This window comes from Somniosus microcephalus, chromosome 23, assembly GCF_052327205.1.
Source record: "Somniosus microcephalus isolate GS21.2 chromosome 23, FLI_Smic_1.0, whole genome shotgun sequence".
NCBI lineage: Eukaryota > Metazoa > Chordata > Chondrichthyes > Squaliformes > Somniosidae > Somniosus > Somniosus microcephalus.
The window spans coordinates 58,590,945-58,606,781 of NC_141009.1; the positions used below are offsets into that span (position 1 = coordinate 58,590,945).

Below are 15,837 nucleotides of genomic sequence, written 5' to 3' on the forward strand. Positions count from 1 at the left end.
AATGAGACTCGGAGCACCAGTGAGGGAGAGGGAGGATGAGAGCGAGAATGGACACAAGAGTGAGGCTCGGAGCACCAATGAGGTAGAGTGAGGATGAGAGCGAGAATGGTCACAAGAGTGAGGCTCGGAGCATCAGTGAGGGAGAGTGAGGATTAGAGCGAGAATGGTCACAAGAGTGAGGCTCGGAGCATCAGTGAGGGAGAGTGAGGATGAGAGCGAGAATGGACACAAGAGTGAGGCTCAGAGCACCAGTGAGGGAGAGTGAGGATTAGAGCAAGAATGGACACAAGAGTGAGGCTCGGAGCACCAGTGAGGGAGAGTGAGGATGAGAGCGAGAATGGAGACAAGAGTGAGGCTCGGAGCACCAGTGAGGGAGCGTGAGGATGAGACCGAGAATGGACACAAGAGTGAGGCTCGGAGCACCAGTGAGGGAGAGTGAGGGTGAGAGCGAGAATGGACACAAGAGTGAGGCTCGGAGCATCAGTGAGGGAGAGTGAGGATGAGACCGAGAATGGACACAAGAGTGAGGCTCGGAGCACCAGTGAGGGAGAGTGAGGATGAGAGCAAGAATGGTCACAAGAGTGAGGTTAGGAGCATCAGTGAGGGAGAGTGAGGATGAGAGCGAGAATGGACACAAGAGTGAGGCTCGGAGCACCAGTGAGGGAGAGTGAGGATGAGAGCGAGAATGGACACAAGAGTGAGGCTCGGAGCATCAGTGAGGGAGAGTGAGGATGAGACCGAGAATGGACACAAGAGTGAGGCTCGGAGCACCAGTGAGGGAGAGTGAGGATGAGAGCGAGAATGGTCACAAGAGTGAGGCTCGGAGCATCAGTGAGGGAGAGTGAGGATGAGACCGAGAATGGTCACAAGAGTGAGGCTCGGAGCATCAGTGAGGGAGAGTGAGGATGAGAGCAAGAATGGTCACAAGAGTGAGGTTAGGAGCATCAGTGAGGGAGAGTGAGGATGAGAGCGAGAATGGACACAAGAGTGAGGCTCGGAGCACCAGTGAGGGAGAGTGAGGATGAGAGCAAGAATGGACATAAGAGTGAGGCTCGGAGCACCAGTGAGGGAGAGTGAGGATGAGAGCGAGAATGGTCACAAGAGTGAGGTTCGGAGCATCAGTGAGGGAGAGTGAGGATGAGAGCGAGAATGGTCACAAGAGTGAGGTTCGGAGCATCAGTGAGGGAGAGTGAGGATGAGAGCGAGAATGGACACAAGAGTGAGGCTCGGAGCACCAGTGAGGGAGAGTGAGGATGAGAGCGAGAATGGTCACAAGAGTGAGGTTAGCAGCATCAGTGAGGGAGAGTGAGGATGAGAGCGAGAATGGACACAAGAGTGAGGCTCGGAGCACCAGTGAGGGAGAGTGAGGATGAGACTGAGAATGGACACAAGAGTGAGGCTCGGAGCACCAGTGAGTGAGAGTCAGGATTAGAGCGAGAATGGTCACAAGAGTGAGGCTCGGAGCACCAGTGAGGGAGAGTGAGGATGAGAGCGAGAATGGACACAAGAGTGAGGCTCGGAGCATCAGTGAGGGAGAGTGAGGATGAGAGCGAGAATGGTCACAAGAGTGAGGCTCGGAGCAACAGTGAGGGAGAGTGAGGATGAGAGCGAGAATGGACACAAGAATGAGGCTCGGAGCACCAGTGAGGGAGAGTGAGGATGAGAGCGAGAATGGACACAAGAGTGAGGCTCGGAGCACCAGTGAGGGAGAGTGAGGATGAGAGCGAGAATGGTCACAAGAGTGAGGCTCGGAGCATCAGTGAGGAAGAGTGAGGATTAGAGCGAGAATGGTCACAAGAGTGAGGCTCGGAGCATCAGTGAGGGAGAGTGAGGATGAGAGCGAGAATGGACACAAGAGTGAGGCTCGGAGCACCAGTGAGGGAGAGTGAGGATTAGAGCAAGAATGGACACAAGAGTGAGGCTCGGAGCATCAGTGAGGGAGAGTGAGGATGAGAGCGAGAATGGACACAAGAGTGAGGCTCGGAGCACCAGTGAGGGAGCGTGAGGATGAGACCGAGAAGGGACACAAGAGTGAGGCTCGGAGCACCAGTGAGGGAGAGTGAGGATGAGAGCGAGAATGGACACAAGAGTGAGGCTCGGAGCATCAGTGAGGGAGAGTGAGGATGAGACCGAGAATGGACACAAGAGTGAGGCTCGGAGCACCAGTGAGGGAGAGTGAGGATGAGAGCGAGAATGGTCACAAGAGTGAGGCTCGGAGCATCAGTGAGGGAGAGTGAGGATGAGACCGAGAATGGTCACAAGAGTGAGGCTCGGAGCATCAGTGAGGGAGAGTGAGGATGAGAGCAAGAATGGTCACAAGAGTGAGGTTAGGAGCATCAGTGAGGGAGAGTGAGGATGAGAGCGAGAATGGACACAAGAGTGAGGCTCGGAGCACCAGTGAGGGAGAGTGAGGATGAGAGCAAGAATGGACATAAGAGTGAGTATCGGAGCACCAGTGAGGGAGAGTGAGGATGAGAGCGAGAATGGTCACAAGAGTGAGGTTAGGAGCATCAGTGAGGGAGAGTGAGGATGAGAGCGAGAATGGTCACAAGAGTGAGGCTCGGAGCATCAGTGAGGGAGAGTGAGGATGAGAGCGAGAATGGACACAAGAGTGAGGCTCGGAGCACCAGTGAGGGAGAGTGAGGATGAGAGCGAGAATGGTCACAAGAGTGAGGTTAGGAGCATCAGTGAGGGAGAGTAAGGATGAGAGCGAGAAAGGACACAAGAGTGAGGCTCGGAGCACCAGTGAGGGAGAGTGAGGATGAGACTGAGAATGGACACAAGAGTGAGGCTCGGAGCACCAGTGAGTGAGAGTCAGGATTAGAGCGAGAATGGTCACAAGAGTGAGGCTCGGAGCACCAGTGAGGGAGAGTGAGGATGAGAGCGAGAATGGACACAAGAGAGAGGCTCGGAGCATCAGTGAGGGAGAGTGAGGATGAGAGCGAGAATGGTCACAAGAGTGAGACTCGGAGCACCAGTGAGGGAGAGGGAGGATGAGAGCGAGAATGGACACAAGAGTGAGGCTCGGAGCACCAATGAGGGAGAGTGAGGATGAGAGCGAGAATGGTCACAAGAGTGAGGCTCGGAGCATCAGTGAGGGAGAGTGAGGATTAGAGCGAGAATGGTCACAAGAGTGAGGCTCGGAGCATCAGTGAGGGAGAGTGAGGATGAGAGCGAGAATGGACACAAGAGTGAGGCTCAGAGCACCAGTGAGGGAGAGTGAGGATTAGAGCAAGAATGGACACAAGAGTGAGGCTCGGAGCACCAGTGAGGGAGAGTGAGGATGAGAGCGAGAATGGACACAAGAGTGAGGCTCGGAGCACCAGTGAGGGAGCGTGAGGATGAGACCGAGAATGGACACAAGAGTGAGGCTCGGAGCACCAGTGAGGGAGAGTGAGGATGAGAGCGAGAATGGACACAAGAGTGAGGCTCGGAGCATCAGTGAGGGAGAGTGAGGATGAGACCGAGAATGGACACAAGAGTGAGGCTCGGAGCACCAGTGAGGGAGAGTGAGGATGAGAGCAAGAATGGTCACAAGAGTGAGGTTAGGAGCATCAGTGAGGGAGAGTGAGGATGAGAGCGAGAATGGACACAAGAGTGAGGCTCGGAGCACCAGTGAGGGAGAGTGAGGATGAGAGCAAGAATGGACATAAGAGTGAGGCTCGGAGCACCAGTGAGGGAGAGTGAGGATGAGAGCGAGAATGGTCACAAGAGTGAGGCTCGGAGCATCAGTGAGGGAGAGTGAGGATGAGAGCGAGAATGGACACAAGAGTGAGGCTCGGAGCACCAGTGAGGGAGAGTGAGGATGAGAGCGAGAATGGTCACAAGAGTGAGGTTAGGAGCATCAGTGAGGGAGAGTGAGGATGAGAGCGAGAATGGACACAAGAGTGAGGCTCGGAGCACCAGTGAGGGAGAGTGAGGATGAGAGCGAGAATGGTCACAAGAGTGAGGCTCGGAGCACCAGTGAGGGAGAGTGAGGATGAGAGCGAGAATGGACACAAGAGTGAGGCTCGGAGCACCAGTGAGGGAGAGTGAGGATGAGAGCGAGAATGGGCACAAGAGTGAGGCTCGGAGCACCAGTGAGGTAGAGTGAGGATGAGACTGAGAATGGACACAAGAGTGAGGCTCGGAGCACCAGTGAGTGAGAGTCAGGATTAGAGCGAGAATGGTCACAAGAGTGAGGCTCGGAGCACCAGTGAGGGAGAGTGAGGATGAGAGAGAGAATGGACACAAGAGTGAGGCTCGGAGCACCAGTGAGGGAGAGTGAGGATGAGAGCGAGAATGGTCACAAGAGTGAGGCTCGGAGCATCAGTGAGGGAGAGTGAGGATGAGAGCGAGAATGGACACAAGAGTGAGGCTCGGAGCATCAGTGAGGGAGAGTGAGGATGAGAGCGAGAATGGTCACAAGAGTGAGGTTAGGAGCATCAGTGAGGGAGAGTGAGGATGAGAGCGAGAATGGTCACAAGAGTGAGGCTCGGAGCATCAGTGAGGGAGAGTGAGGATGAGAGCGAGAATGGTCACAAGAGTGAGGTTAGGAGCATCAGTGAGGGAGAGTGAGGATTAGAGCGAGAATGGTCACAAGAGTGAGGCTCGGAGCATCAGTGAGGGAGAGTGAGGATGAGAGCGAGAATGGACACAAGAGTGAGGCTCGGAGCACCAGTGAGAGTGAGGATGAGACGGAGAATGGACACAAGAGTGAGGCTCGGAGCACCAGTGAGTGAGAGTCAGGATTAGAGCGAGGATGGTCACAAGAGTGAGGCTCGGAGCACCAGTGAGGGAGAGTGAGGATGAGAGCGAGAATGGACACAAGAGTGAGGCTCGGAGCACCAGTGAGGGAGAGTGAGGATGAGAGCGAGAATGGACACAAGAGTGAGGCTCGGAGCACCAGTGAGGGAGAGTGAGGATCAGAGCGAGAATGGTCACAAGAGTGAGGCTCGGAGCATCAGTGAGGGAGAGTGAGGATTAGAGCGAGAATGGTCACAAGAGTGAGGCTCGGAGCATCAGTGAGGGAGAGTGAGGATGAGAGCGAGAATGGACACAAGAGTGAGGCTCGGAGCACCAGTGAGGGAGAGTGAGGATTAGAGCAAGAATGGACACAAGAGTGAGGCTCGGAGCATCAGTGAGGGAGAGTGAGGATGAGAGCGAGAATGGACACAAGAGTGAGGCTCGGAGCACCAGTGAGGGAGCGTGAGGATGAGACCGAGAATGGACACAAGAGTGAGGCTCGGAGCACCAGTGAGGGAGAGTGAGGATGAGAGCGAGAATGGACACAAGAGTGAGGCTCGGAGCATCAGTGAGGGAGAGTGAGGATGAGACCGAGAATGGACACAAGAGTGAGGCTCGGAGCACCAGTGAGGGAGAGTGAGGATGAGAGCGAGAATGGTCACAAGAGTGAGGCTCGGAGCATCAGTGAGGGAGAGTGAGGATGAGACCGAGAATGGTCACAAGAGTGAGGCTCGGAGCATCAGTGAGGGAGAGTGAGGATGAGAGCAAGAATGGTCACAAGAGTGAGGTTAGGAGCATCAGTGAGGGAGAGTGAGGATGAGAGCGAGAATGGACACAAGAGTGAGGCTCGGAGCACCAGTGAGGGAGAGTGAGGATGAGAGCAAGAATGGACATAAGAGTGAGTATCGGAGCACCAGTGAGGGAGAGTGAGGATGAGAGCGAGAATGGTCACAAGAGTGAGGTTAGGAGCATCAGTGAGGGAGAGTGAGGATGAGAGCGAGAATGGTCACAAGAGTGATGCTCGGAGCATCAGTGAGGGAGAGTGAGGATGAGAGCGAGAATGGTCACAAGAGTGAGGCTCGTAGCACCAGTGAGGGAGCGTAAGGATGAGAGCGAGAATGGACACAAGAGTGAGGCTCGGAGCATCAGTGAGGGAGAGTGAGGATGAGAGCGAGAATGGACACAAGAGTGAGGCTCGGAGCATCAGTGAGGGAGAGTGAGGATTAGAGCGAGAATGGACACAAGAGTGAGGCTCGGAGCAGCAATGAGGGAGAGTGAGGATGAGAGCGAGAATGGACACAAGAGTGAGGCTCGGAGCACCAGTGAGGGAGAGTGAGGATGAGAGCGAGAATGGACACAAGAGTGAGGCTCGGAGCACCAGTGAGGGAGAGTGAGGATGAGAGCGAGAATGGTCACAAGAGTGAGGCTCGGAGCATCAGTGAGGGAGAGTGAGGATGAGAGCGAGAATGGTCACAAGAGTGAGGTTAGGAGCATCAGTGAGGGAGAGTGAGGATTAGAGCGAGAATGGTCACAAGAGTGAGGCTCGGAGCATCAGTGAGGGAGAGTGAGGATGAGAGCGAGAATGGACACAAGAGTGAGGCTCGGAGCACCAGTGAGGGAGAGTGAGGATGAGAGCGAGAATGGTCACAAGAGTGAGGTTAGGAGCATCAGTGAGGGAGAGTGAGGATTAGAGCGAGAATGGTCACAAGAGTGAGGCTCGGAGCATCAGTGAGGGAGAGTGAGGATGAGAGCGAGAATGGTCACAAGAGTGAGGCTCGGAGCACCAGTGAGGGAGAGTGACGATTTGAGCGAGAATGGTCACAAGAGTGAGGCTCGGAGCATCAGTGAGGGAGAGTGAGGATGAGAGCGAGAATGGACACAAGAGTGAGGCTCGGAGCATCAGTGAGGGAGAGTGAGGATGAGAGCGAGAATGGACACAAGAGTGAGGCTCGGAGCACCAGTGAGGGAGAGTGAGGATTAGAGCGAGAATGGACACAAGAGTGAGGCTCGGAGCAGCAGTGAGGGAGAGTGAGGATGAGAGCGAGAATGGTCACAAGAGTGAGGCTCGCAGCACCAGTGAGGGAGAGTGAGGATGAGAGCGAGAATGGACACAAGAGTGAGGCTCGGAGCATCAGTGAGGGAGAGTGAGGATGAGAGCGAGAATGGTCACAAGAGTGAGGTTAGGAGCATCAGTGAGGGAGAGTGAGGATGAGAGCGAGAATGGTCACAAGAGTGAGGCTCGGAGCATCAGTGAGGGAGACTGAGGATGAGAGCGAGAATGGACAGAAGAGTGAGGTTAGGAGCATCAGTGAGGGAGAGTGAGGATGAGACTGCGAATGGACACAAGAGTGAGGCTCGGAGCACCAGTGAGGGAGAGTGAGGATGAGAGCGAGAATGGACACAAGAGTGAGGCTCGGAGCATCAGTGAGGGAGAGTGAGGATGAGAGCAAGAATGGACGCAAGAGTGAGGCTCGGAGCATCAGTGAGGGAGAGTGAGGATGAGAGCGAGAATGGTCACAAGAGTGAGGTGAGGAGCATCAGTGAGGGAGAGTGAGGATGAGAGCGAGAATGGACACAAGAGTGAGGTTAGGAGCATCAGTGAGGGAGAGTGAGGATGAGAGCGAGAATGGACACAAGAGTGAGGCTCGGAGCATCAGTGAGGGAGAGTGAGGATGAGAGCGAGAATGGACACAAGAGTGAGGTTAGGAGCATCAGTGAGGGAGAGTGAGGATGAGAGCAAGAATGGTCACAAGAGTGAGGCTCGGAGCATCAGTGAGGGAGAGTGAGGATTAGAGCGAGAATGGACACAAGAGTGAGGTTAGGAGCATCAGTGAGGGAGAGTGAGGACGAGAGCGAGAATGGTCACAAGAGTGAGGCTCGGAGCACCAGTGAGGGAGAGTGAGGATGAGAGCAAGAATGGTCACAAGAGCGAGGCTCGGGGCATCAGTGAGGGAGAGTGAGGATGAGAGCGAGAATGCGGATGGGTGCAGGAGTGAGGGTGAGAGTAATCATGAGGGACAGCAATGAAGAGAATGACTAGGAGAGTGAGGGTGAGTAGGAGGGAGAATGAGAGTAAAAGGCAAGAGTAAGGATGGGAATGAAGGAGTAAAATGTGAGTAAGAGTGAGGGGAAGCAAGAATGACTGTCAAGGAAAGTAAGTAAGAAGGAGATGATGATGGTGTGAGAGAATCTTGTCTCCCATCATTGCTCTTGCTCACTTTCACACACATCCTCAATCTCACTCCCAACCTCCCATGAGAATGAAAGGGTGAAAGTCTGGGTGAGGATCAGAGGCAGTGAGTGCGAGGGTCCATTTATACAATGCAACGCAATAAGGGGATGCACAGACTCAGGTTCACAGTCACACATGAGACTTACAAACTCAGATACATACATGTGCAGACATGTTAAGAACATAACCAAAGTGTTTTGTGCCTCGCAGGTGGGTGTATGCATTCATAGAATGATAAAATGATATAGCACGGAAGGACGCCATTCGGCGCATCATGCCTGTACCGGCTCTTTGAAAGAGCTCTCCAATGAGTCCCATTCCCCCGCCCTTTCCCCATAGCCAAGTACATTTTTTCTTTTTCAAGAATTTATCCAATTCCCTTTTGAAAGTTACTATTGAATCTGCTTCCACCGCCCTTTCAGACAGTGCGTTCCAGATCACAACAACTCGCTGAGTTAATAAAAATTCTCCTCATCTCCCCTCTGGTTCTTTTGCCAATTATTGTAAATCTGTGTCCCCTGGTTACCGACCCTCCTGCCATTGGAAACAATTTCTCACTATCTACTCTATCAAACCTCCTCATATTTGCCCATACTCTTACATAACATCACATGCCATGCCCATTCCTGCTCCTACCTGCCCCACCATCATCACTGGTGGTTTGTTGGGAACCCGAATCTTGCTTCTCTTTGGAATCCACAGAGAGTGAGTCTTTTGGCAGCACGTTTGTTTGGAAGGAGTGCTGGTCAATGATGTTTCCAGCTGGGCTGTACTGTGCCACCACAAAGACCCCCTGGTCACCTGTTGCAAACGCAATGCCCACCTGCGTGGTCTGCACCCAGACCAGCTGAGTAAATTGGCCTGTCGAGAACGAAACAAAAAAAATATCGATGCATATCCTGTGCATGTGTGTGAACATTGACGGATGAGTGATCAAGTATGCATGTGCATGCATGTGCTGTGTGATTTATATCTGTGTGCATCAATGCAATCATACAAAAGTGATGGGCAGGAAAAGACCAGCTGTTTCAGCAAGCCTGCCCCACACACATGATGGCCAAAGTATCTCGATTGAACACTTCCTCCCTCCCCCCCACCTCCACAGCCATGTAATCTCCTGGGAGAGGCAAAACATATGTTACTGTAGGAATTGTCAAATTCCTATCTAAGAACTGAGGTCGACTCAGGCGATCAAACAAACAAGTTTTAATGCAGAACTAACGAGTTTAAACAGTTTGTCGAGATCGATACAGGAGAACCACGAAAACAGGTCTTTGCTGGTCGGAGGATCCATGAGGACTGCCAGGGCGGTCCCGTGGATGGCATCAGGACGTCACCACGCTTTTCCCGCGCTTGGGTGGTCACGTAATTAGCGGCATGACGTCATCGCGTTTACCCGCGCTTTGCCGCAGTCTTAAAGGGACCGCGCCCCGTGCATGCAAACAGTATGTACAAACACAGAAATCACTAACAGACTGGTATAGGCTTAGGTTGGAGTCAAACCTCGTTAAAGGGAATTATGTACAGTTGCTCAAAGTCCCTCAGTGGCTCTGCCACATGACGTGCATTTATCCGCACCAACACTGTAGCATTAGCCGAAGGTTGGCATCAATCCTATTTACGCTGTACATAAGGTCGCTGATGAACTTCAGTTGAGCGGGAGATTTGCTCCCAGTGCGACATAAGTTTCTCACTGTTACATATCTCAGATTGTTATAAGTTTCTCACTGTTACAAAACTCTCAGTATTGCAAACCTCCCATACTAAACTCTTCTTGATGTTTCAGATCTTCTGCTGTCAGTTTTTCGGTTGTAGGAGGAAAACCTTTACAAATATTTCAACATTATGAAGCTCTCACAGGTACAACCCCCCCCTGCCACCCAATGCTCTTCAACACCTAGATTCACTGTGAGATCAGACTGGGGAGCTGTGAGGGCCTCATTATCGGTTCTCTATTCTTCACCATTAGGTACAAAACTGAAAACACTTACCTGTCAGGGTGCTAAAACCAGGACTGTTAAAGTCATAGTCACTGATTTCTTTATACCAAGCAACCACCGCATCCTTGCCTGAAATGAGACAATGCATTGTCAATCTCAACTGGTGAAAGTTGTGAGGTACGAACGGCAAAAAATGAAAACCGACACGGCAGAATCTGCTCACGTGTGGTTCATTAGTTTAAGCACTAAATTGCAAGGAGAGACCGCAGCTCCTTGTGACATCTATAATTCAGTCAGGTTGTCCCGAGCTGAGACCAGAGACAGTGACTGCACTTCAAAAGAACTTCATTGGTTGTAAAGCGCTTTGGGACATCCTGAGGTTGTGAAAGGTGCTATAGAAATGCAAGTCTTTCTTTCTTTTTCAAAGTCTCTCTTTTGCTGGAAGCAGTTCTTTACACTGGGAAGGATATGCTACAGGAAACTTAATTGAACAAACACAGCATGGCACAGAGCTGGTATCAGACCCACGCCACACAGCATGGCACAGAGCTGGTATCAGACCCACACCACACAGCATGGCACAGAGCTGGTATCAGACCCATGCCACACAGCATGGCACAGAGCTGGTATCAGACCCACACCACACAGCATGGCACAGAGCTGGTATCAGACCCACACCACACAGCATGGCACAGAGCTGGTATCAGACCCATGCCACACAGCATGGCACAGAGCTGGTATCAGACCCACGCCACACAGCATGGCACAGAGCTGGTATCAGACCCACACCACACAGCATGGCACAGAGCTGGTATCGGACCCACACCACACAGCATGGCACAGAGCTGGTATCAGACCCACACCACACAGCATGGCACAGAGCTGGTATCAGACCCACACCACACAGCATGGCACAGAGCTGGTATCAGACCCACGCTACACAGCATGGCACAGAGCTGGTATCAGACCCATGCCACACAGCATGGCACAGAGCTGGTATCAGATCCACACCACACAGCATGGTACAGAGCTGGTATCAGACCCATGCTACACAGTATGGCACAGAGCTGGTATCAGACCCACGCCACACAGCATGGCACAGAGCTGGTATCAGACCCACACCACACAGCATGGTACAGAGCTGGTATCAGACCCACACCACACAGCTTGGCACAGAGCTGGTATCAGACCCACACCACACAGCATGGCACAGAGCTGGTATCAGACCCACACCACACAGCTTGGCACAGAGCTGGTATCAGACCCACGCCACACAGCATGGCACAGAGCTGGTATCAGACCCACACCATACAGTATGGCACAGAGCTGGTATCAGACCCACGCCACACAGCATGGCACAGAGCTGGTATCAGACCCACACCACACAGCATGGCACAGAGCTGGTATCAGACCCACACCACACAGCATGGCACAGAGCTGGTATCAGACCCACGCCACACAGCATGGCACAGAGCTGGTATCAGACCCATGCCACACAGCATGGTACAGAGCTGGTATCAGACCCACACCACACAGCTTGGCACAGAGCTGGTATCAGACCCACACCACACAGCATGGCACAGAGCTGGTATCAGACCCACGCTACACAGCATGGCACAGAGCTGGTATCAGACCCATGCCACACAGCATGGCACAGAGCTGGTATCAGACCCACGCCACACAGCATGGCACAGAGCTGGTATCAGACCCACGCCACACAGCATGGCACAGAGCTGGTATCAGACCCATGCTACACAGCATGGCACAGAGCTGGTATCAGACCCACACCACACAGCATGGCACAGAGCTGGTATCAGACCCACACCACACAGCATGGTACAGAGCTGGTATCAGACCCACGCCACACAGCATGGCACAGAGCTGGTATCAGACCCACACCACACAGCATGGCACAGAGCTGGTATCAGACCCACACCACACAGCATGGCACAGAGCTGGTATCAGACCCACACCACACAGCATGGCAGAGAGCTGGTATCAGACCCACAACACACAGCTTGGCACAGAGCTGGTATCAGACCCACACTACACAGCATGGCACAGAGCTGGTATCAGACCCACGCTACACAGCATGGCACAGAGCTGGTATCAGACCCATGCCACACAGCATGGCACAGAGCTGGTATCAGACCCACGTTACACAGCATGGCACAGAGCTGGTATCAGACCCATGCCACACAGCATGGCACAGAGCTGGTATCAGATCCACACCACACAGCATGGCACAGAGCTGGTATCAGACCCATGCCACACAGCATGGCACAGAGCTGGTATCAGACCCATGCCACACAGCATGGCACAGAGCTGGTATCAGACCCATGCCACACAGCATGGCACAGAGCTGGTATCAGGTCCACACCACACAGCATGGTACAGAGCTGGTATCAGACCCATGCTACACAGTATGGCACAGAGCTGGTATCAGATCCACACCACACAGCATGGCACAGAGCTGGTATCAGACCCACGCTACACAGCATGGCACAAAGCTGGTATCAGACCCACACCACACAGCATGGTACAGAGCTGGTATCAGACCCACAACACACAGCATGGCACAGAGCTGGTATCAGACCCACACCACACAGCATGGCACAGAGCTGGTATCAGACCCACGCCACACAGCATGGCTCAGAGCTGGTATCGGACCCACGCCACACAGTATGGCACAGAGCTGGTATCAGACCCACGCTACACAGTATGGCATAGAGCTGGTATCAGATCCACACCACACAGTATGGCACAGAGATGGTATCAGACCCACACCACACAGCATGGCACAGAGCTGGTATCAGACCCACGCCACACAGTATGGCACAGAGCTGGTATCGGACCCACACCACACAGCATGGCACAGAGCTGGTATCGGACCCACACCACACAGCATGGCACAGAGCTGGTATCAGACCCACGCCACACAGCATGGCACCGAGCTGGTATCAGACCCACACCACACAGCATGGCACAGAGCTGGTGTCGGACCCACGCCACACAGCATGGCACAGAGCTGGTATCAGATCCACACCACACAGCATGGCACAGAGCTGGTATCAGACCCACGCCACACAGCATGGCACAGAGCTGGTATCAGACCCACACCACACAGCATGGCACAGAGCTGGTATCAGACCCACACCACACAGCATGGCACAGAGCTGGTGTCGGACCCACGCCACACAGCATGGCACAGAGCTGGTATCAGACCCACAACACACAGCATGGCACAGAGCTGGTGTCGGACCCACGCCACACAGCATGGCACAGAGCTGGTATCAGATCCACACCACACAGCATGGCACAGAGCTGGTATCAGACCCACGCCACACAGCATGGTACAGAGCTGGTATCAGACCCACGCTACACAGTATGGCACAGAGCTGGTATCAGACCCACGCCACACAGCATGGCACAGAGCTGGTATCAGACCCACGCCACACCACATGGCACAGAGCTGGTATCAGACCCACGCCACACAGCATGGCACAGAGCTGGTATCAGACCCACAACACACAGCATGGCACAGAGCTGGTATCAGACCCACAACACACAGCATGGCACAGAGCTGGTATCAGACCCACACCACACAGCATGGCACAGAGCTGGTATCAGACCCACGCCACACAGTATGGCACAGAGCTGGTATCAGATCCACGCCACACAGTATGGCACAGAGCTGGTATCAGACCCACACCACACAGCATGGCACAGAGCTGGTATCAGACCCACACCACACAGCATGGCACAGAGCTGGTATCAGACCCACACTACACAGTATGGCACAGAGCTGGTATCAGACCCACACCACACAGCATGGCACAGAGCTGGTATCAGACCCACACCACACAGCATGGCACAGAGCTGGTATCAGATCCACACCACACAGCATGGCACAGAGCTGGTATCAGACCCACGCCACACAGCATGGCACAGAGCTGGTATCAGACCCACACCACACAGCATGGCACAGAGCTGGTATCAGACCCACAACACACAGCATGGCACAGAGCTGGTACAGTCACGAGGAGATAAAATAAAAGTAAGAGAAGAAAGAGAGGGAAATACAGACCTGAAATTTCTTCTTCGGTTTTGGGTGTAGACCAGATGTTCTCTCCATTCTTGGTACGACTTTGCTCTATAACTCCAGTGGTTGCCAGGTACTCTGCCCACTTTTGGCATTCTTCTTTTAATTCGGTATTGTACGTGAGCTTGGGTGCGTCATGCAGGCTTCTGTAGTGATTGTGGGCCTCCAAGGCTTCCAGCTCAAACTTGCTCATCTCGCTACCTGAAAACGAAACGCAGACGTCGGTTCAGTAGTAGTCCCATTGTCAGAGGGCAAGCGGTCAACACCTGCACTCTCATAACATATGACCACGTCAAAACTGACACTCAAGCCCAAATACAGGGCACTATTCACACGCCTGCCCAGGCTCCAATCACAACTGGCATCCAAGCACAAGGCAGTGTCTAAATCTAAGGCTACATCGAACCACACAACCATATTCAATCACATAGCGGTGTGGCAGCGAGGATTGGTTGCTTGCAGTCACTCAAAGAAAGCAAAGACACATTTTCGAAAGCCAACCTGACTGTGTCTTCAGCCGCCTAGGTCCTAAACTCTGGAATTCCCTCCCTAAACCTCTCCACCTCTTTCTCCTCCTTTAAGACACTTCTTAAAACCGACCTCTTTGGCCAAACACCTGGCCTAATATCCCCTTAATCTCAAAATATGTTTGATAACGGTCCTGTGATGTTTTACTACTTTAAAGGCGCTATATAAATGCAAATTGCTGCTAGTGTTTGTTGTTGTGGCAGGAGGAACATAGGATGAATTATTCCACAAAATAACTAACGGCTTTGGGGCCTCCTAGGACTTGCCTGACTGGGTCGGAGAGCAACTTCCTGACAGAGGATTCCTGAACTGGTGACAGATCTCTATGTTTTTCTTTGCCTCGCTGTGAAGATGTGGGGAGGGGGGAGGAAAGGTAAGTGCAGTCCAACAAAGAAATGGAGTGTGCCCGTATCGACCTGATGGCCTTTTCTCACCCTAGGTACGTAATGTAGTATCTGATCACCTGTCAGTATCTAAATAAGTGGCATCATGTAGTCATACGGAGGAATGTCAGTAAAAAGGAGAATGTAGCATCAGGTTCAGTAGCTGCAGCAGGTACTATCTATACACTAGCCAGCATAGAACCATGTGACGATATTCAGCCACACAGTGCAATCCATGCACAAAGCATGGCCCCGCCACACAGCGCAATCCATGCACAAAGCATGGCCCCGCCACACAGCGCAATCCACGCACAAAGCACTGCCCAGCCCAGTGCAATCCATGCACAAAGCATGGCCCCGCCACACAGCGCAATCCACGCACAAAGCACTGCCCAGCCCAGTGCAATTCATGCACAAAGCATGGCCCCGCCACACAGCGCAATCCATGCACAAAGCATGGCCCCGCCACACAGTGCAATCCATGCACAAAGCACTGCCCAGCCACACAGCACAATCCATGCACAAAGCATGGCCCTGCCACACAGCGCAATCCATGCACAAAGCATGGCCCGCCACACAGCGCAATCCATGCACAAAGTACTACCCAGACACACAGCGCAATCCATGCACAAAGCATAGCCCCGCCACACAGCGCAATCCATGCGCAAAGCATGGCCCCGCCACACAGCGCAATCCATGCACAAAGCATGGCCACGCCACACAGCGCAATCCATGCACAAAGCATGGCCCCGCCACACAGCGCAATCCATGCACAAAGCATGGCCACGCCACACAGCGCAATCCATGCACAAAGCACTGCCCAGCCACACAGCGCAATTCATGCACAAAGCATGGCCCCGCCACACAGCGCAATCCATGCACAAAGCATGGCCCCGCCACACAGCGCAATCCATGCACAAAGTACTA

At 53.1% G+C, this 15,837-nt stretch overlaps 1 protein-coding gene across 4 annotated transcripts in view; it reads right to left on the minus strand.

Annotated features, from left to right (window-relative positions):
• The window catches only part of LOC147101891 (uncharacterized), a 275,980-nt gene that overhangs the window by 75,452 nt on the left and 184,691 nt on the right, over window positions 1–15,837 (minus strand). For 3 of the 4 annotated variants that reach the window (XM_085965910.1, XM_085965908.1, XM_085965909.1), the window contains exons 10-12: window positions 13,985–14,200; window positions 9,949–10,026; window positions 8,594–8,818 (exon numbers count right to left, since the gene is read on the minus strand). In XM_085965910.1, the coding sequence (XP_085822036.1) occupies window positions 8,594–8,818; window positions 9,949–10,026; window positions 13,985–14,200 (519 nt within the window). The remainder of the gene's footprint in view (window positions 1–8,593; window positions 8,819–9,948; window positions 10,027–13,984; window positions 14,201–15,837) is intronic. The other variant, XM_085965912.1, reaches the window with a different exon arrangement.